The sequence below is a fragment of the Hemitrygon akajei genome, chromosome 1 (assembly GCF_048418815.1).
Source record: "Hemitrygon akajei chromosome 1, sHemAka1.3, whole genome shotgun sequence".
Taxonomy (NCBI): Eukaryota; Metazoa; Chordata; class Chondrichthyes; order Myliobatiformes; family Dasyatidae; genus Hemitrygon; species Hemitrygon akajei.
Genome location: NC_133124.1, coordinates 35,848,770 through 35,869,374, shown reverse-complemented (window position 1 = coordinate 35,869,374; position 20,605 = coordinate 35,848,770). Strand labels below are relative to the sequence as shown.

General features: G+C 43.8%; 1 protein-coding gene across 2 annotated transcripts in view; it reads left to right on the top strand.

Moving 5' to 3' along the window:
- prex2 (phosphatidylinositol-3,4,5-trisphosphate-dependent Rac exchange factor 2) overlaps positions 1 to 20,605 on the top strand; it is a 400,722-nt gene that overhangs the window by 295,810 nt on the left and 84,307 nt on the right. For both annotated transcript variants that reach the window (XM_073041067.1, XM_073041077.1), the window contains exons 33-35: positions 10,936 to 11,038; positions 14,419 to 14,562; positions 14,670 to 14,784. In XM_073041067.1, the coding sequence (XP_072897168.1) occupies positions 10,936 to 11,038; positions 14,419 to 14,562; positions 14,670 to 14,784 (362 nt within the window). The remainder of the gene's footprint in view (positions 1 to 10,935; positions 11,039 to 14,418; positions 14,563 to 14,669; positions 14,785 to 20,605) is intronic.

The following is a 20,605-nucleotide window of genomic DNA, read 5'->3' as shown; positions in this document are numbered from 1 at the left end:
TCTGAGGGGCTAGACAGGCCAGAAATGGGGAGAGCACTATAGAATTCAGAAGAAAAGTCAACAATCTTATGCTAAGAGGGATTCGACTTCGAACTATGATCAAGAGAAAGTTCTCTACTTGGATTGTGATGAACATGTGAAATTCTCAAACATAGAAGACAGTAGGAGCCAAGTCATTAAATATATTTGAGGAGGAACTAGATATACTTCTTAATACCAAATAGATCAGGGGATTTTTGAAGAAGGCAGGAACAGAGCACTGAAGTAAATTATCAGCCACAGTTGTGTTGAATGTTTGAGCAGACCTGAAGGGTCAAATGGTTAATTCCTATTTTCTATGTTTCTAACCAGCAGGATTAACTTGTCAACACTGGCTTCACCCTGTCAGAAGAATTCATGTTGTATTACCTATCCCTTCCCTATTTCCTCTGCAAAGCAAATTTTGTTTATTTTCTTAATTTTCCAGTGTTAACAGCAAAGACTTTGATCTGAAATAATAAATCGTTTGTTGAAAAAGAAAATGCTTATGACACTCAGACAGCATTCACAGACAGACAAACAGATTTCCTATTTCAGATTTCTGTTTACAAAGAAAATGCTGGAAATCCTCAGGTAGTATTCAAGGAAAGACAGAGTTATCTTGTGTTCTAGGCTTAATTAAATTATTTTGAAGAAATGTGTTCTGCTCTCATTTTATAATATCAATTAATTTCATTTTGGTGGAAGTTAGTGGCCTCTGGAATATGGTAACATAAGACATAGGAGCAGAATTCAGCCTATCGAGTCCGGTCTGCTATTCCATCACGGCTGATCCCGGATCCCATTCAACCCATACACCTGCCCTCTCACTATATCCTTTGATGCCCCAACCAATCAGGAATCTATTGACATCCGTCTTAAATATACCCACAGACTTGGCCTCAACTGCAGTCTGTGACAGAGCTTTCTACAGATTCACCATTCTTTGGCTAAAAAAAAAAATCCTCCTTACTTCTATTCTAAAAGGTCATCCCTCAATTTTGAGGTTGTGCCCTCTAGTTCTGGATACCACCACCAAAGGGACATGCTCTCCACATCCACCTTATCTAGTACTTTCAACATTCGGCCGGTTTCAATGAGATCCCCCCGCATTCTTCAAAATTCCAGTGAGTACCCGGCCCAAAGCTGCCAAACACTCCTCTTATGATAACCCCTTCACTCTCGGAACCATCCTTGTGAACCTCTTCTGGACTCTCTCTATTGACAATACATTCTTTCTGAGATAAAGGGCCCAAAACTGTTGACAATACTCCAAGTGCAGCCTGACCAGTGTCTTATAATGCTTCAGTATTATCTCCTTGTCTTGACATTCTATCCCCCTTGAAATAAATGCAAACATTGCATTTGCCTCCTTTACCACAGACTCAATCTGTGAATTAACCCTCTGTGAATCTTGCATGAGGACTCTTAAGTCCATCTGCATCTCTGATGTTTGAATTTTCTCCTCATTTAGATAATAGTCTGCACTTTTATTCCTTTTACCAAAGTGCATTATCATACATTTCCCTACACTGTATTCCATCTGTCACTATTTTGCCCATTCTTCCAGTTTATCTAAGTCCTGCTGCCATCGCATTGCTTCCACAACACTGCCTACCCCTCCACCTTTCTTTGTATTGTTGGCAAAATTTGCCACAAAGCCGTCAATTCCACGATCTAAATCATTGACAAACAATGTGAAAAGCAGCAGTCCCAATACTAACCCCTGAGGAACACCACTAGTCACTGGCAGCCAACCAGAAAAGGCCCCCTTTATTCCCACTTGCTGCCTCCTGCCTGTTAGCCATTCCTCTACCCATACCAGTATATTTCCTGTAACACCATAGGATTTTATCTTGTTCAGCAGTCTCATGTGAGGCACCTTATCAAATGCATTCTGAAAATCTAAGTAAATGACATCTACTGCCTCTTCTTTGTCCACCCTGCTTGTTATTTCTTCAATAGTAATAGATTTGTCAGGCAAGATTTCCCTTTACAGAAACCCTTCTGACTTTGACTTATTTTATCATTAATCTCCAAGTACCCCAAAACCTCATCCTTAATAATCGACTCCAACATTTTCCCAACCAGTGAGTTTCGGCTAACTGGCCTATAGTTTTCTCTCTCAGGACTCTGAGATGTAATCCATCTGGTCCAGATGACTTATCCACCTTAAGACTTTTGAGTTTGTCTTGCAATTTTTCCTTTGAAATAGCAATGGCACACACTCCTACTCCCTAACACTCACGGATCTCTGTTAGTGTCTTCCACAGTGAAGACTGATGCAACGTACCCATTAAGTTAATCTGACATTTCTTTCTCCCCCATTACTATCTCAGCAACATCATTTTCCAATGGTCTAATATTAACTCTCACCTCCCTTTTATTTTTTTAACTGAAAGGAAAACCCTTCAGTATCCTGCTTTATATTATCAGCCAGTCTGCCTTCATATTTCATCCTTTCCCTTCTTATAGTTTTTTTAGTTGCCTTTTGTTGGATTTTAAAAAACTTCCCAATCATCCAACTTGCCAGTCATTTTTGCTACATTATTTGCCCTTTCATTGGCTTTTAGGCAGTCCTTAACTTCCCTTGTCAGCCATAGTTGCCTACCCCTCCCATTTGAGAACAACTTCTATCATGCACCTTGTGAACTATTCCCAGAAACTTCAGCCACCTCTATTCTCCATCATCCCTACCGGTATTGCCCTCCAGTTCGCCTGGGTGAGCTCCTCTCTCATACCTCTATAATTCCCTTTATTCCATTAGATATTCCATATCTAATACACGTGACTTATGCTTCTCCCTCTCAAATTGCAGTATGGATTCAATCATATTATGATCACTGCCACCTAATGGTTCCTTTACTTTAAGCTCCCTAATAAGATCTGGGTTATTACACAACACCCAATTTAAGATAGCCTTTCCACGAGTAGGCTGAAGCACAAGCTGCTCTAAAAAGCCATCTCATAGGCATTCAACAAAGTCCCTCTCTTGTGATCCAATACCAACCTGATTTTCCCAATCCCCTTGCATATTGAAATTCCCCATTAGAATTGTGACGGTACCCTTATTACGTACTCTTTCCAGTTCCTTTGCAATCTAAACTCCACATCTTGGCTACTATTTGGAGGGCTATATATGATTCCCTTAATGGTTTTTTTACCCTTGCAGTTTCTTAACTCCATCCGGAGAGATTCTAAGTCAACTCTTTCTAAAGATGTAGTTCCATCTCTTACCAACAGAGCCACACCACCACCTTTGCCTTCCTGCCTGTCCTTTCCGTACAAAGTATATCCTTTGATGTTAAATTCCCAATTATGACCTTCTTCCAGCCATGACTCCCTGACACCCATATCATACCGACCAATCCCTAATTGCTCCACGAGTTTATCCACCTTATCCTGAATGCTACGTGCATTTAATACAGCGGCTTCAGTTCTGCATTCTTCACCTTTATGAATTTTGTTTCTGTAGTGCAACTTAACTCTCGACTCTGTCTGCAGTTGTACACAAGGCTAATATCAATCATTTCAAGAGCAGAAAGAATTACTTGTCTAAGATAAATCTGCATCTACTCCAGCCAGAAATTGGTTGTTATTCAAACACAGCAGAATACCCTTGGTCCATTTAGTGTGACAGTTTTTAGTTACACATCGCCTCTGAAACTGTCTTGTTAGAGCTGACTTCGAGCTGCTACCCAATGTCCAATGCAACTAATTTAACTTGTTCCATCTCTTGTATTGCAACTCAGCAGGCAGAGGAGACATTAATTTGTCATTCTGGGCAGTTTCTAAACCAATGTCCCTAAAGGGAAAGGCTGGCGTTCCACCAGTCAAGTTGGAAAAGCTCAAGTCAGATGAGAGTAGGCTTTTCATCTGCTTGACCCTGATAAACGTTTAATTGAATCTTGGTTGCAATGCTTGTTGATCAAATATGATATCTGGGCAATAACTTGGGTCACAGCAGAAAATGGATAAGTCGATGGTCAGGTAATAACAAATGATTAACAATTGCCCATTATATCTGCTGCAGGTAGGAAAGCAACTGGATTATTTACAACATTTCAGCATCCATTAAGTACTAAGCATAGTGATTGCATTGTCATCAAGAGATTACTAAAGTTCAACCGACCTTATATGTTTTACAACCAGCAAGTCTTTCTTTTATAGAGTAGCTCACAGAACTGGCAAGAATCTGTTCCTCTCTATAAATTACATGCTTTAATTTAGGAAAGAAATTTATTTCTTCAACTTTTCTGGATACAGTGACATTACAGTTAAGTTATTGGACCTGTAGTCAGTTCTGGAACACAGATTTGAACCCCACCATGGTCAGGGAATTTAAGTTCATGTGATTTAGTAAACCTAGTATTTGATTAAAAAAATAGTCTCAGTGATGGTAACCACCAGATTTTTGAAAAGTCCATTTGTATTCTTCAGGGGAAAGAAGGTTTAGCATTCTTACTCACTCGGACTATATAACATTAGAGAACCACTGCTGTGGAGCTTTAAATAGTTCCCCGAGGGGCTTTTAGCTTAGTTTAAGCCCATCACCCTTGTTAGGGCATAGATATGCCGACTTGGCATATCTCTCAAGTTATGCCAAGCATAACCCATCTTCTCCTTCCTCTCCCAGGAATGAAGTCTTTGGAACTTTTGCTGGCATTTCTTTAGGGACTGGGATTTTATGGGATGAGGTTGCTTGCCACATGGCCAACTCTACTCCTTCTGAAGCCAGGCTTGTGTCTGTCCATGGCAGAGTTAGGTGCTTTTAGGGATGGACGATAAATGTTGGTAATGCACTCGCATTCCTTGCAGAAAAATAATAAAAATCTGTGTAAGCACTACCTTCCAGTTTCTTATAAAAGTGATATTAGCTCATGAGATCAGAAATACTGTTTAATAAGGCAGCTGAATGCCAGGTGCCAACAAGAAAAAGACTGAACCAACAAGAAAAAAATGCAGATGAGTTAGAACTACAATATTCCTCATTCAAATCGGGCTTTCAAATAGACAATGACAATGTGGCAGGGTCAGTGAATTTCAAACTATTCCTATCATGAACAAGTGGCTTCAGATACTATTCAATACATACATCCAGTTCATTGCTATCAGAAACTTCTGTCAATCAGTATGTCAGACATCAATCCATGTCTGGCATATGCAAATGTACATGGAATAAGAATGGAACAAAAGCATTCACTACGCATTTAGACATAATATAACTAGCGGCATTATCTACTTTTATGCTCTGGGTTCTGGAGATCGGAATCAGGTAACATGGGCAAGCACCAGCAATACCACGAAGTGCTTTGCCTTATATTTTCTTGGCCAGCATCACAGAGGTGGAAGAAATGCAAGCTGTTGGCTTTGTAAAGCCCCATTTGAATGAGGAAAAATATGCTATGGACATTGCAGTTCTATTCTGCATTTTTTCGTGTTGGCACTGAGATGCAATTCCCATTTAAACTGACTCTTTTAGCTTTTAGATTTGTGACTGCTATGAGTTCTGTATGATAATCAAAATCTAATTTTTACTCTAATGTCACTGATTCTTTGGGATACATGCCTTTAATTTATGGGGCACTACAACAAATGGTGCAACATTATTAACACAGAAAATTTCAAATGATCATTTTGATTGATGAAATGTTGCTTAGTGAAATGTTTTTGAAGAGTGCATGCTTCTCATAAATATAGAAAGAGCTCTAACTATACACACTTATTGTTAAGTATTATGTAGACAATGGCCGGTTTCTTCAGAGCCAGGTCCAAGATACCAGAATTATACTACGTCCTCAAAATTGAAAATATAGCAAAAGCGCCTAACAGTAATACTACTCCCACAACTTTACTTCTATTTAGGACAATGATATAAATTAATTGGTTGTTTTTAAAATTTAATTATTTTAATTTTAATTCTGTTTTGAGGATGCCTGCAGAGAGTAAGAATGTCAGGTTGTATATTGTATACATTCTCTGATATTAACTGGAATCATTGAACCATTAATATTACAGTCTGTAAATTTATAATAAATTTATTATAACACCATTTGTTTTAGAAATACGCTGCTTGACCCAAACAAGGATCAAAATAACTGCAGATGTAGGAAGCATTCAGCAGGTCAAGCAGCATCTATGGAAAAAGAAACAAGTTATGAGCATTTTTGGCATTTTCAGTTTTCATGTATTGACCTAAGTTACGCAAGTATGAAGGTCCATAGGTATCTTCTGCCTCAATTAGTTCAGGATATATGTTTTGCAAGTAACAATTGCATATACAGGCTTGTCGTCCTTCTGTATTCTGTCCACAATGTACAATTTAATACAAGAAGATACTCCTAAGATACTGAAACTGTAAAGATTGTTTGCACATAATAATTTACAAAATCACCTTTGCTTCTTGGACATTAGGGGATGATCACATCATTTGCTTTTGAATTTTTGAGGCCTTGGAAAACATGGATGCAGAAGAATTATTGGAGAAATTTTCATGGAAAACCAATGGTTTAACACAAAATTTTATTAACCAAGTCTGAACTGATGCCTCAAGAAAGTTACAGTGGTCCAATGTACTGAAATACACACTTTATTGTTGGTTGATATTTCAGCCAAGACCCTGACTGAAAAGATAATGAACTATCCCCTGAGTTCCTCCAGCATGTTGTGTATGTTGCTCAAGATTTCCAGCACCTGTAGATGCTCTTCTGTCTCCACTTTGTTTGTGATGTTGACTCTACTCCATCATTATTACTCTTCCAGTCTGTCCAATAGCTCTACATATACCCTGGATTCATCTCCAGTGCATTCAGTAATCAAAGCTCAACTTTGAATTTGCCTCATTGGATCTTTCTACCTTGCTTTCCTCTTATGACACTCCTTACCCATTCTGACATTCCTTTGGTCATCCGCCCTACTGTCTTCCAATGTAACTCAGCTTCAAATTAGGTTGCAATGCATTAATGTGCATTGTGTGCTTTACTATTTAAAATTTCTACATAATGTTGTTATTGCAATAACAAGTGTGAATCCCTGAGGCAAACAAAAGGCAAAATAACTATCTTAACTAGTTCACCGCTTTAGCATTAGGGTTGGAGCAAAGCAATTTGCCTAGGACTTCAGAGAGGCAGAAGAAACTACAGATGTTAGGAACCTGAAATTCTGAGCACCAAACAATATGCCGGAGGAACTCGGAGGATAGATCATTATTTTTGTTTCACGGGGTGGGGGGGTTGTGGGAGGGAAAGAAACTGACATTTTGGGCCAAAATAGCTATGTGTGCAATGAATTCCATAGATTCACCACCCATTGGCTAAAAAGAAATCCTCATCTCTGTTCTAAAGAAACCTCCTCCTATTCTGAGGCTCTGCTCGCTGGTCTTAGACTCTCCCACTATTGGAAACGTCCTCTGCACGCCCATTCTCTCTAGGCCATTCATAGGTTTCTCCCCGGATGCCCAAGTTTCCTCCCACAGTCCAAAGATATACTGCATAGGTGAACTGTCATTGTAGATTGTCCCACGATTAGGTTCGGTTTAAACTGGGTTGTCAGGGGGTGCTGGGGCAGTGCTACTTGAAGGGCTGGAAGGGCCTAATCTGCACTATTTTGCCAAATAAATAAAGCTGTTGGACTGCATGACAACTAGCACTGAAGATAGCTCCCCAGCCATTTTATTTTCCATGATTTTCCTAATCACTGGAATTTAGAAGATTGAGGGGGGGATCTTATTGAAACGTATAAAATTCTAAAGGGATTGGACAGGCTAGATGCAGGAAGATTGTTTCTGATGTTGGGGAAGTCCAGAACGAGGGGTCACCATTTAAGGATAAAGGGGAAGCCTTTTAGGACCGAGATGAGGAAAAACTTCTTCACACAGAGAGTGGTGAATCTGTGGAATTCTCTGCCACAGGAAACAGTTGAGGCTGGTTCATTGGCAATATTTAAGAGGAAGTTAGATATGGCCCTTGTGGCTAAAGGGATCAGGGGGTATGGAGAGAAAGCAGGTACAGGGTTCTGAGTTGGATGATCAGCCATGATCATACTGAATGGTGGTGCAGGCTCAAAGGGCCAAATGGCCTACTCCTGCACCTATTTTCTATGTTTCTATGTAAATCAAATCAAGTTTAATTATCATTCAAATCATACATGGATATAGTCGAACAAGCCAGTGTTCCTCTTGGGCTAAGGTGCATAACATACGTTTTAAATAATGAGAGAGAAAAACACGCATTGTTACGCAAGAAAGCACCTATATAATCGGAGACGCCTGAGTGACATGCAAACTGATGGTACAGCTCCTGACAATCTAGCCTGTCATTCTAACAGTTGAACACCAGAGTGCAGCACCATCAGGAGCAGCAAGCCTCCAAATATTTTCAACAGATAATTACAACATATTATCTGGTGAAGTACAGAAATTTAAAAAAATTAATACAAGCCAATACACTTTGAAGGCGGGCACATTTGGATTAAGATAATTTAATATGATGCATTAAGTATATCCAACTCCATCTGATTTATATATAACCATATAACAATTACAGCATGGAAACAGGCCATCTCGGCCCTTCTAGTCTGTGCCAAATGCTTAGTCACACCTAGTCCCACTGACCCGCACTCAGCCCATAACCCCCCATGATTTTCCTGTCCATATACCTATCTAATTTTACTTTAAATGACAATATCGAACCTGTCTCTACCACTTCTACTGGAAGCTCGTTCCACACAGCTACCACTCTCTGAGTAAAGAAATTCCCCCTTGTGTTACCCTTAAACTTTTGACCCTAACTCTCAACTCATGTCCTCTTGTTTGAATCTCCCCTACTCTCAATGGAAAAAGCCTATCCACGTTCAACTCTATCTATCCCCCTCATAATTTTAAATACCTCTATCAAGTCCCCCCTCAACCTTCTATGCTCCAATGAATAAAGACCTAACTTGTTCAACCTTTCCCTGTAACTTAGGTGCTGAAACCCTGGTAACATTCTAGTAAATCTTCTCTGTACTCTCTCTATTTTGTTGATATATTTCCTATAATTCGGTGACCAGAACTGTACACAATACTCCAAATTCGGCCTTACCAATGCCTTGTACAAAGCATACCAAAAGCTTTCTTCACCACCCTATCCATATGAGGTTCCACCATCAGGAAACTATGCACCATTATTCCTAGATCACTCTGTTCTACTGCATCCTTCAATGCCCTACCATTTACTATGTATGTCCTATTCTGATTATTCCTACCAAAATGTAGCAGCTCGCACTTATCAGCATTAAACTCCATCTGCCATTGTTCAGCCCACTCTTCTAACTGGCCTAAACCTCTCTGCAAGCTTTGAAAACCTACTTCATTATCCACAACACCACCTACCTTACTATCATCTGCATACTTACTAATCCAATTTACCACCCCATCATCCAGATCATTAATGTAAATGACAAACAACATTGAACCCAGTACAGATCCCTGAGGCACACCACTAGTCACCGGCCTCCAACCTGACAAACAGTTATCCACCATTACTTTCTGGCATCTCCCATCTAGCCACTGTTGAATCCATTTTACTACTTCAATATTAATACCTAATGATTGAACCTTCCTAACTAACCTTTCGTGCGGAACCTTGTCAAAGGCCTTACTGAAGTCCATGTAGACTACATCCACTGCTTTACCCTCGTCAACTTTCCTCGTAACCGCTTCAAAAAATTCAATAAGATTTGTCAAACATGACTTTTCACGCACAAATCCATGCTGACTGTTCCTAATCAGACCCTGTCTATCCAGATAATTATATATACCATCTCTAAAAATACTTTCCATTAATTTACCCACTACTGACGTCAAACTGACAGGCCTATAATTGCTAGGTTTACTCTTAGAACCCTTTTTAAACAATGGAACCACATGAGCAATACGCCAATCCTCCGGCACCATCTCCGTTTCTAATGACATTTGAAATATTTCTGTCAGAGCCCCTGCTATTTCTACACTAACCTCCCTCAAGGTCCTAGGGAATATCCTGTCAGGACCTGGAGATTTATCCACTTTTATATTCCTTAATAGTGCCAGTACTTCCTCCTCTTCAATCGTCATAGTTTCCATAACTTCCCTACTTTTTTCCCTTACCTTACACAGTTCAATATCCTCCTTAGTGAATACCGAAGAAAAGAAATTGTTCAATATCTCCCCCATCTCTTTCGGCTCCACACATAGCTGTCCACTCTGATTCTCTAAGGGACCAATTTTGTCCCTCACTATCATTTTGCTATTAATATAACTGTAGAAAACCTTCGGATTTATTTTCACCTTACTTGCCAAAGCAACCTTGTATCTTCTTTTAGCTTTTCTAATTTCTTTCTTAAGATTCTTCTTACATTCTTTATATTCCTCGAGCACCTCATTTACTCCATGTTGCCTTTATTTATTGTAGATCTCTCTCTTTTTCCTAACCAAGTTTCCAATATCCCTTGAAAACCATGGCTCTCTCAAACTTTTAACCTTTCCTTTCAAGCTAACAGGAACATAAAGATTCTGCACCCTCAAAATTTCACCTTTAAATGACCTCCATTTCTCTATTACATCCTTCCCAAAAAACAAATTGTCCCAATCCACTCCTTCTAAATCCTTTCACATCTCCTCAAAGTTAGCCTTTCTCCAAGCAAAAATCTCAACCCTGGGTCCAGTCCTATCCTTCTCCATAGTTATATTGAAACTAATGGTATTGTGATCACTGGACCTGAAGTGCTCCCTAACACATACCTCCATCACCTGACCTATTTCATTCCCTAACAGAAGATCCAACACTGCCCTTTCTCTAGTTGGTACCTCTATGTATTGCTGCAAAAAACTACCCTGTGCACATTTTACAAACTTATTGAAGCTCTTTGATTCTTTTTGTGTCTGCTAATGTTTTTTAGATGGATGAGCAGGCTATGTTGGAAGACACCTTGGTTGCCATGTCTGATTTGGAAAAAGTCACATTCTATTTTCGACAGTCTGAAGAAGAGCCTCTTGTTGCAAGTAAGATTTTTTTCCCAACTTGTAGCCCTAAGACAATCAACTTGTGGCTCTGATAAGGTGCCATTAGCAGTTTATGTTAATGCCGGTTAATGACATTGTCCTGATCAACTTCCCATATTTCCTCAGCGTCACTGGCACCTGAAAGAGACTTTCGACCCGGAGGAAGACAGGAAACCCAATAGTTTTGATGTCTTCTGATTGCTGTCTTACTTGAATTTAATCCATATTTATAAGCAGTAAATAAAAAAAATGCAGTGGAGATTCTGCAAAAGGACGAATCCTGTCCATATTTCTTCTCTCTCAGTGCTGACTTTAATACAGAATTTAAATATCAGTGACCTATGTCTTCAATCTGGACTTCTGAGGAATGGTTTTACCCCCATTTGCCAATCAGAGAGGGAATGTGAGGATTTAAATAGACACAGTATTCTCCCCTCCAGCCTTATGTTTCCACCAATTTGATGTGTGTGTTCTGTGTGTTCACTGACCTTTGTGGCTAGGCACAGCTCAAATGGCATCTATAGATTTGCTGATGCCACCACTGTTGTTGACAGGATCTCAAATGGCGACAAGGAGGTGTACAGGAGCAAAATGGATGGGCTGGTTGAGTGGTGTCGCAACAAGAATCTTGCAGTAGATATCAGTAAGACCAAGGAATGATTGTGGACTTCAGGAAGGTGGGGAGTCGGGAGAACACACACCAATCTAGTCAGCAGTAGAAAATGTGAACAGCTTCAAGTTCCTGAGCATCATCGTCTCAGATGATCTATCTTGGGTCCAACATTTTCATGCAATTATGTGAAAGGCATGCCAGCAATTGTACTTCATTGGGATTTTGAGGAGATTTGTTATGTCACCAAAGACTTGCAAATTTCCTCAGATGTTTGGTGGAGAACATTCTCTCTGGTTGCATCACTGCCTTCTTTGGGCGCTTCAATGTGCGGGATTGAAAGAGGCTATAGGGAGTTGTAGACCCAGCCAGCTTCATAACGGACGCAAGCTTCCCCACCACTGAGGACATCTTCAAAAGGCAATGCTTCAAAAAAGTGGCATCCATCATTAAGGACTCTCACCATCTGGGACATGTCCTCTTATTACTACCATGGAGAAGATACAGGAGCATGAAGACTCACACTCAACATTTTAGGAACAGCTTCTTCTCCTCTGCCATCAGGTGTCTGAACGATCTGACAACCCTTGAACATGACCTCGCTGTTCCTCTTTTGCATCGTTTGTGTTTTGTTCTAACTTAAAGTAATTTTTTATATACTGCAATGTACTGCTGCCACAAAACAACATAATTCATAACATTGCAATATAATAAATCAGATTTTGATTCTATTTGAGGCCTTTTCTGTTTAGTAATTGAGAAAAATCAAGATCTTTAATCTAAGTAGGACCTTTTAACATGTGGTTATATGACACATGACTAATGCCATTCTTGCCATTGAAGTTTGATGGCAGGTAGGAGCTGGCACAGAAAAAAACAGAGTTAAGATTTACACCTATTTTCACAATCAATATATTAACACTTTCATACCGCAACCATTACCTGATAAATGCAGTTCTATGACCTCCATCACTTCAATTGGACAAAGAAGCAACGGAGCCGTGAGATTACTATCATCTTCAAGACATCTGACATCTGTAGCAGGATTTATATGGTCATTACTTCATCAAATGATCTTGGAATCGTGTATTTCACCACCCAATGCACTTTATAAATAGTGCCACCACTATTCATATAGAATTGTAAGTGTAGAGAAATATCCTGCGATATTTTATGGAGATATCATGAGAAGAAATGGACGAACTGGACGATGTGTCATAAAAAAGGATGCAGAGACAAATGTCATTATCCTTCTGCTGCAGTTACATCCCTTTCAATAATTCCATACAAGCAAAAAGGAAATCTGAAAAAAAATAGCTTTAAACGAGGAACATTACCTTTATTAAAACATTCACACTTATTCAAAGTCCAAAGTAAATTTATTATCAAAGTGCACATAAGTCACTATATTCATTTTCTTGCAGGCATTCACAAAAATCCAAAGAAAGAGAATGGAATCAATGAAAGACCGCACACAACGATGGACAAACAACCAGTGTGCAAATGACAACAAGCTGTGCAAATAAATAAATGCATAAATAAGCAATAAATATTGAAACATTAAATGAAGATTCCTTGAAAATGAGCCCATAGGTTGTGGGAACAGTTTAGTATTGGAGTGAGTGAGGTTGAGTGAAGTCTGGTTCAAGATCCTGGTGGTTGTGAGGTAATAACTGACCCTGAACCTGGTGGTGTGGGTCCTGAGATTCCAGTACTTTTTTTCTGATGGCAGCAGTGAGAAGAGAGCATGGCCCAGATGGTGGGGGTCCTTGATGATGGATGCTGCTTTCCTGCAACATGTGTTGATGTGCTCACTGGTGGGGGAGGGCTTTACCTGTGATGGACTGGGGCATATCCAATACTTTATGTGAGCTTTTCCGTTCAAGGGCATTGGTGTTGCCATACCAGGCTGTGATGCAGCCAGTCAATATACTCTCCACCGTACATCTATAGAAGTTTGTCAAAGTTTTAGATGATATGCCGAATCTTTGCAAACTTCTAAGTAAGTAGAGGCACTGCTGTGCTTTCTTTGTAATGGCACTTGCATGCTGGACACAGAATAGATTGTCTGAAATGATAACACTCAGGAATTTAAAGTTACACACCCTGTCCACCTCTGATCCCCTGATGAAAATAGATTCGTGACCTCTGATTTCCTTTTCCTGTGGTCAGTAATAATCTCCTTGTTCTTGCTGTTGTTGTCGTGGTACAGACAGCCAGATTTTCAATCTCCCTCCTATATGCTGATCCTTCACCACCACCTTTAATAAGTTAGCAAACTTAAATATGGCATTGGAATTGTGCTTAGCCTCACAGTCATAGGTATAAAGTGAGTAGAGCAGGAGGCTAAGCACACAACCTTGTGGTGCACCTGTGCTGTTGGTGAGAAAGTTGTTGCCAATCCAAACTGACAGGGTTTGCAGGTGATGAAATCAAGGATCCAGTTACATGAGGAAGGTATTGAGGCCTAGGTGTTGAAGTTATTGATTAGTTTTGGTGAGATTGATTGATCAGTATTGAAAGCTGAGCTATTGTCAATGAAGAGCATCCTGATGCATGCATCTTACCTGTCCGGACGTTCCAGCACTGCATTCAAGTTGCATTATTTTCCATCTTTTTAAACTCAAACCATGATGAGTTTGAGCAATGAAATATGCCTATAAATCTTATCCATTAATATCACATGACTGAGTTATGGATGCTTTTGTTTTATTAAAATCAGATTTATTATTAGAATAGGTAAAATGTTACTTTTTTCTATTTCATGCAGATAATCCAATTACATACAAAGTAGAAGGGAATCGACAAGCCTTAAAAGTGTTCTTCTATTTGGAGAACTACAATTTTGAGCAGCTTCCTCAGAGATTAAAGAATGGAGGTGGTTTTAAAGTTCATCCAGTGCTATTTACACAAGGTTTGGGTCAATTTGCAAATGTTTCAGATGATGTCCCTGGAATTTATTTGATGCTTCTAAATACTTTGTAGTTACAAAATGAATGATGAAGTGTCTCTCTCCTATAGCAATGGAAAGTATGGAAGGTTATTACTATACAGAAAATATGTCTGTGGAAGAATTCCAGGCTCAGATCAATTCAACTTCTCTGGAGAATGTAAAAAGATACTGTCAAAAGCTCAGGTATGGGCTCTGCTTTGTCTTGCCTTTTATGATTACTGGATTCTAGTTACTAAATGTTTGAAGTGTTGGGGATCACTCTCTTGTAAGCTGCCATACAATGCTCTTCATGTGTCAGCAAATTGAAGACAGTGTTGTAATTTGAACTGGTAACATAGAGGTGTAACTTCATTGTAACAATATAGAAAATGTCATCTTTTGGAAAGCATCTCACTTTTCAAAGCTTGGTGGTAGCTTTTGTGTTTATTCCAGGATTCTGCTATAAAATTACCTGAGAGGTAATGTTGCAGCTATATAGGACCCCACTTGGATTACTGTGCTCAGTTCTGGTCCCCTCACTACAGGAAGGATGTGGAAACTATAAAAAAGGTGCAGAGGAGATTTACAAGGATGTTGCCTGGATTGGGGAGCATGCCTTATGAGAATAGGTTGAGTGAACTTGGCCTTTTCTCTTTGGAGTGATGGAGGATGAGACGTGACCTGATAGAGGTGTACAAGACAATGATTGTGTGGATAGTCAGAGGCTTTTTCCCAGGGCTGAAATGGCTAGCATGAGAGGGCATAGTTTTAAGGTGCTTGGAAGCAGGTACAGAGGAGATGTCAGGGGTCAGTTTTTTATGCAGAGAACGGTGAGTGCGTGGAATGGGCTGCCGGCGATGGTGGTGGAGAGGGAAATGATAGGGTCTTTTAAGAGACTCCTGAATGGATACTTGGAGCTTAGAAAATTAGAGGGCTCTCAGTAAGCCTAGGTAGTTCTAAGGTAAGGACTTGTTCAGGACAGCTTTGTGGGCCAAAGTGCCTGTATTGTGCTGTAGTTTTTCTATGTTTCTAAAATACCGCATTTGGGCAAATTATCAACTGAAAGTAATAAATTCAAACCCTGGCTTTCTGGCAATATCCGTCTGGTATACCGGTGACATTTTGTTTGATGGTTCCAGGATATAAGCCCCAGAACCTCCATCACTCTTTGTCCTACTGAACCATATTCCAAATGATGAGGTTAGTATTGGTGGCCATTAGCCACATGCTTAATTAGACATCAAAGGCACAAAATCTAGACCCTTGAAATCACTTTTGTAAGTGTATTTACATGTAGCACTCGCAGTCATTCTGTGTTAGGTCTGGACCTCCTTATGTAAACTCCAATTGCTGTTTTGCTGTTTATGATTGTTTAGCGTGAAATTTAAATTATCAGCGATATCCTCACTAGGGAAACACCTAATGTAACGTAACACCTGACCCTTCCTGGTCACCTTACAACTCCAGTATCTCCTGGGTGATTCCACAGCTTTTGATTCTATCTCTTTCATTAGAAATATTACCAGGTATTGGTCAATTTCTGGTCACTAATATAGGTCTGAAAATGTGAGTATATCATGCGGATTTATTTTTTCAATCAACACTTCTCATGACTACCAAAGCTTCTGGACCATTTCTATACCTTTATTCCTTCTAACAAAGTGCACGACCATACACTTCCCTACACTATATTTCATCTGCCACTTCTCTCTGAATCCGTTTTTCTTCTGCAGACTCCCTGCTTCCTCAGCTCCACTTGCCCTCTCCTTGTCTTCATATTCCCCAAACTTGGCCACAAAGCCATCAAGTCCGCCAGTGAAATCATTGACATGTATTGTGAGACGCAACAGTCCCAACACCAACCCCTGCAGAACAACACTAGTCACCGGCAGCCGACCGGAAAAGGTCCCCTTGTAGCGGTGTGCTACACGCAGCGCTAAAATAACGACACGGAGTCGGTAAACTGCAGTCAAAGAATAAGTTTATTTCAACTTCACAGTCTTGCTTTAAAGCCTGTCTCCCCCACCGGATACCTCGAGAGGCACGTACTGAAACCCCCTCAGGCTTTCTTCCTTTGTGCCTGCACTCTGGCTAATTGTCAGCCGGTTCGAGTGTGCTAGTAATTGGGTCGCCACATAACCCCCCCCCCCCCCAGAACCGGCGATACAGCCCCCCAATGTCCACAGTCTGGGCCGGACCCTGTTTGGGAGGTCGGCCTCTGCGCCGCGGTGCCGGAAACTCGACCGGTTGCGCCAAGTCCACATGGGCCGGTTTGAGTCGGTCCACCGTGAAAACCTCCTCTCTCCCCCCAACGTCCAGCACGAACGTGGACCTGTCGTTTCTGATCACCGTGAACGGCCCCTCGTAGGGCCGTTGCAGCAGTGGCCGATGCCCGCCCCGACGTACTAACACAAACTTACAGTTCTGCAGGTCTTTGGGTACGCAGGTCGGGTGCTGCCCATGCTGCGAAGTGGGTATGGGGGCCAGGGCACCGAGCCTCTCGCGTAGTCTGCCCAGGACTGCTGCGGGTTCTTCCTCTCACCCCTTTGGGGCTGGTATGAACTCCCCGGGAACGATCAGGGGTGCGCCGTACACCAACTCGGCCGATGAAGCGTGCAGATCGTCTTTGGGCGCCGTGCGGATGCCGAGTAGGACCCAGGGAAGCTCGTCCGCCCAGTTAGCTCCTCGCAGGCGGGCCATGAGAGCCGACTTCAGGTGACGGTGGAAACGCTCCACCAGGCCGTTCGACTGTGGGTGGTAGGCAGTGGTGTGGTGCAGCTGAGTCCCCAACAGGCTGGCCATCGCTGACCACAGGCTGGAGGTGAACTGGGCGCCTCTGTCGGAGGTAATGTGGGCCGGTACACCAAAGCGGGACACCCAGGTGGCGATCAGTGCCCGGGCGCAAGATTCAGAGGTGGTGTCGGTGAGTGGGACCGCCTCTGGCCATCTTGTGAACCAGTCCACGATAGTCAGGAGGCCCACAATATCCACATGAATGTGGTCGAAACGCCGGTGGGTGGGGTGGAACTGCTGCGGCGGGGCCTTGGTGTGTCGCTGCACCTTGGCCGTCTGGCAGTGCATGCACATTCTGGCCCATTCACGGACCTGCTTGCGGAGTCCGTGCCAAACGAACCTGCTGGAGACCATCCGGACGGTAGTGCGGATGGAGGGTTGGGCCAAGTTATGAATGGAGTTGAAAACATGTCGCTGCCAAGGTGCCGGGACGACAGGACGGGGCTGGCCAGTGGCGACGTCACAGAGTAGGGTCCTCTCACCCGGGCCTACGGGGTGGTCCTGGAGCTGCAAACCGGAGACTGCGGTTCTGTAACTCGGGATCTCCTCATCTGCCAGCTGTGCCTCTGCCAGCGCCTCAAAGTCTACCCCTTGGGAAAGGGCGTGAATGTTAGGGCGAGAGAGCGCATCCGCCATGACATTGTCCTTACCCGAGACGTGCCGGACGTCCGTCGTGTATTCAGAGATGTAGGACAGATGGCGCTGCTGGTGGGACGACCAGGGATCGGACACCTTTGTGAATGTAAAGGTAAGCGGTTTGTGGTCCGTGAACGCGGTGAAGGGCCTACCTTCTAAGAAGTACCTGAAATGCCGGATTGCCAGGTATAGCACCAACAGCTCCCGGTCGAAAGCACTGTATTTGAGCTCGGGTGGCCGCAGGTGTTTGCTGAAAAATGCCAGGGGTTGCCAGCGGCCCGCGATGAGCTGCTCTAGTACCCCACCGACTGCCGTATTAGATGCGTCCACTGTGAGGGCGGTAGGGACGTCGATTCTGGGGTGCACTAGCATCGCGGCGTTCGCCAAGGCATCCTTCGTTTGAATGAAAGCGGCGGCGGACTCCTCGTCCCAGGTAATGTCCTTGCCCGGACCGGACAGCAAGGCAAACAGGTGGCGCATGATCCGGGCAGCTGAAGGGAGGAAGCGGTGGTAGAAATTGACCATACCTACGAATTCCTGAAGGCCTTTGATCGTGGTGGGTCGGGGGAAATGGCGGACCGCATCTACCTTAGCAGGCAGAGGGGTTGCCCCGTCTGTGGTAATCCTGTGGCCCAGGAAGTCAATGGTGTCGAGCCCGAACTGGCATTTGGCCAGGTTGATCGTTAGACCGTAGTCACTCAGCCGGGCATAGAGTTGTCGGAGGTGGGACAGATGCTCCTGACGACTGCTGCTGGCTATGAGGATGTCGTCCAAATAGATGAATGCGAAGTCCAGGTCGCGTCCCACCGCGTCCATCAACCGCTGGAACGTCTGTGCAGCATTCTTCAGGCCGAACGGCATGCGGAGGAACTCATAAAGACCGAACGGGGTGATGAGAGCCGTTTTGGGGACGTCGTCCGGATGCATCGTTATTTGATGGTATCCGCGGATGAGGTCTACCTTGGAGAAGATCCGTGCGCCGTGCAGGTTTGCTGCAAAATCCTGAATGTGCGGCACAGGGTAGCGGTCCGGTGTTGTAGCCTCGTTCAGCCTGCGGTAGTCGCCGCACGGTCTCCAGCCCCCTGTCGCTTTGGGCACCATGTGCAGGGGGGAGGCCCATGGGCTGTCAGACCGCCGAATGATCCCCAATTCCTCCATCCTCTTGAACTCCTCCTTCGCCAGTCGGAGCTTGTCCGGGGGAAGCCGCTGAGCACGGGCATGGAGGGGTGGTCCCTGGGTCAGGATGTGGTGCTGTACGCCGTGTCGGGGCATGGCTGCCGCGAACTACAGTGCCAGAACCGATGGGAAATCCGCCAGGACCCTGGTGAAGTCGTTGTCGGACAGCGTGATGGAGCCGAGGTGAGGGGCTGGCAACTGGGCTGCACCCAGGGAGAACGTCTGAATGGTCTCGGCGTGAACCAGTCTCTTCCTGGGCAGGTCGACCAGTAGGCTGTGAGCCCGCAAGAAATCCGCACCCAGAAGCGGTTGGGCTACGGTGGCCAGTGTGAAGTCCCACGTGAACTGGCTGGAGTCGAACCGTAGCTGCACCGGACGGGTGCCATAAGTCCTTATAGTGCTGCCGTTCGCGGCCTGCAGGGGGGGACCCGGCGCCCTGCTGCGGGTGTCGTAACTCGTCGGAGGTAAGACGCTGATCTCGGCACCGGTGTCGACCAAAAACTGGCGTCCCGACCTGCTGTCCCACACATACAGGAGGCTATCCCGATGGCCAGCCGTCGTAGCCATCAGTGACGGCTGGCCCTGGCGTTTCCCGGGAACTGGCAGGGCGGGCGACAACGGCGGGCTTCTGCGCCCCACCGCTGGTGGTAGAAACACCATTGCTCGTTGGGCTCCACACCCTGGCCTCTGGGTTTAGCGGGCTCTGCGGCCGGGCCTGGACTGGTTTGCTGCTGGGAGCGTGGCCGGGTGATCAGTGCGATGGACGCCCCACTCCCCTTCTTGGCGTTCCACAGCAAGTCCGCCCAGGCTGCCACCTTCCGGGGGTCGCTGAAATCCGCGCTGGACAGCAGCAGACGTATGTCCTCGGGCAGCTGCTCCAGGAATGCCTGCTCAAACATGAGGCAGGGTGTGTGTCCGTCGGCCAGAGACAACATCTCATTCATTAAAGCTGATGGAGGCCTGTCTCCCAAGCCATCCAGGTGCAGTAAAAGGGCAGCTCGCTCGAGGCGGGAGAGCCCGAAAGTCCCTATGAGCAGGGCTTTGAATTCTGTGTACTTGCCGTCCGCCGGGGGAGACTGTACGAACTCCGCGACCTGGGCCACTGTGTCCTGGTCGAGGGAGCTCACCACGTAGTAGTAACGGGTGTCCTCTGAGGTTATCTGCCGAACGTGGAATTGGGCTTCTGCTTGCTGAAACCATAGGTGAGGTTGTAGCGTCCAGAAGCTTGGCAGCTTCAAGGAAACCGCATTAACAGATGCGGCGTCGGTCATCTCCGGTCCAAAAATGTTTGGACCGTCGGGGTCACCAATTGTAGCGGTGTGCTACACGCAGCGCTAAAATAACGACATGGAGTCGGTAAACTGCAGTCAAAGAATAAGTTTATTTCAACTTCACAGTCTTGCTTTAAAGCCTGTCTCCC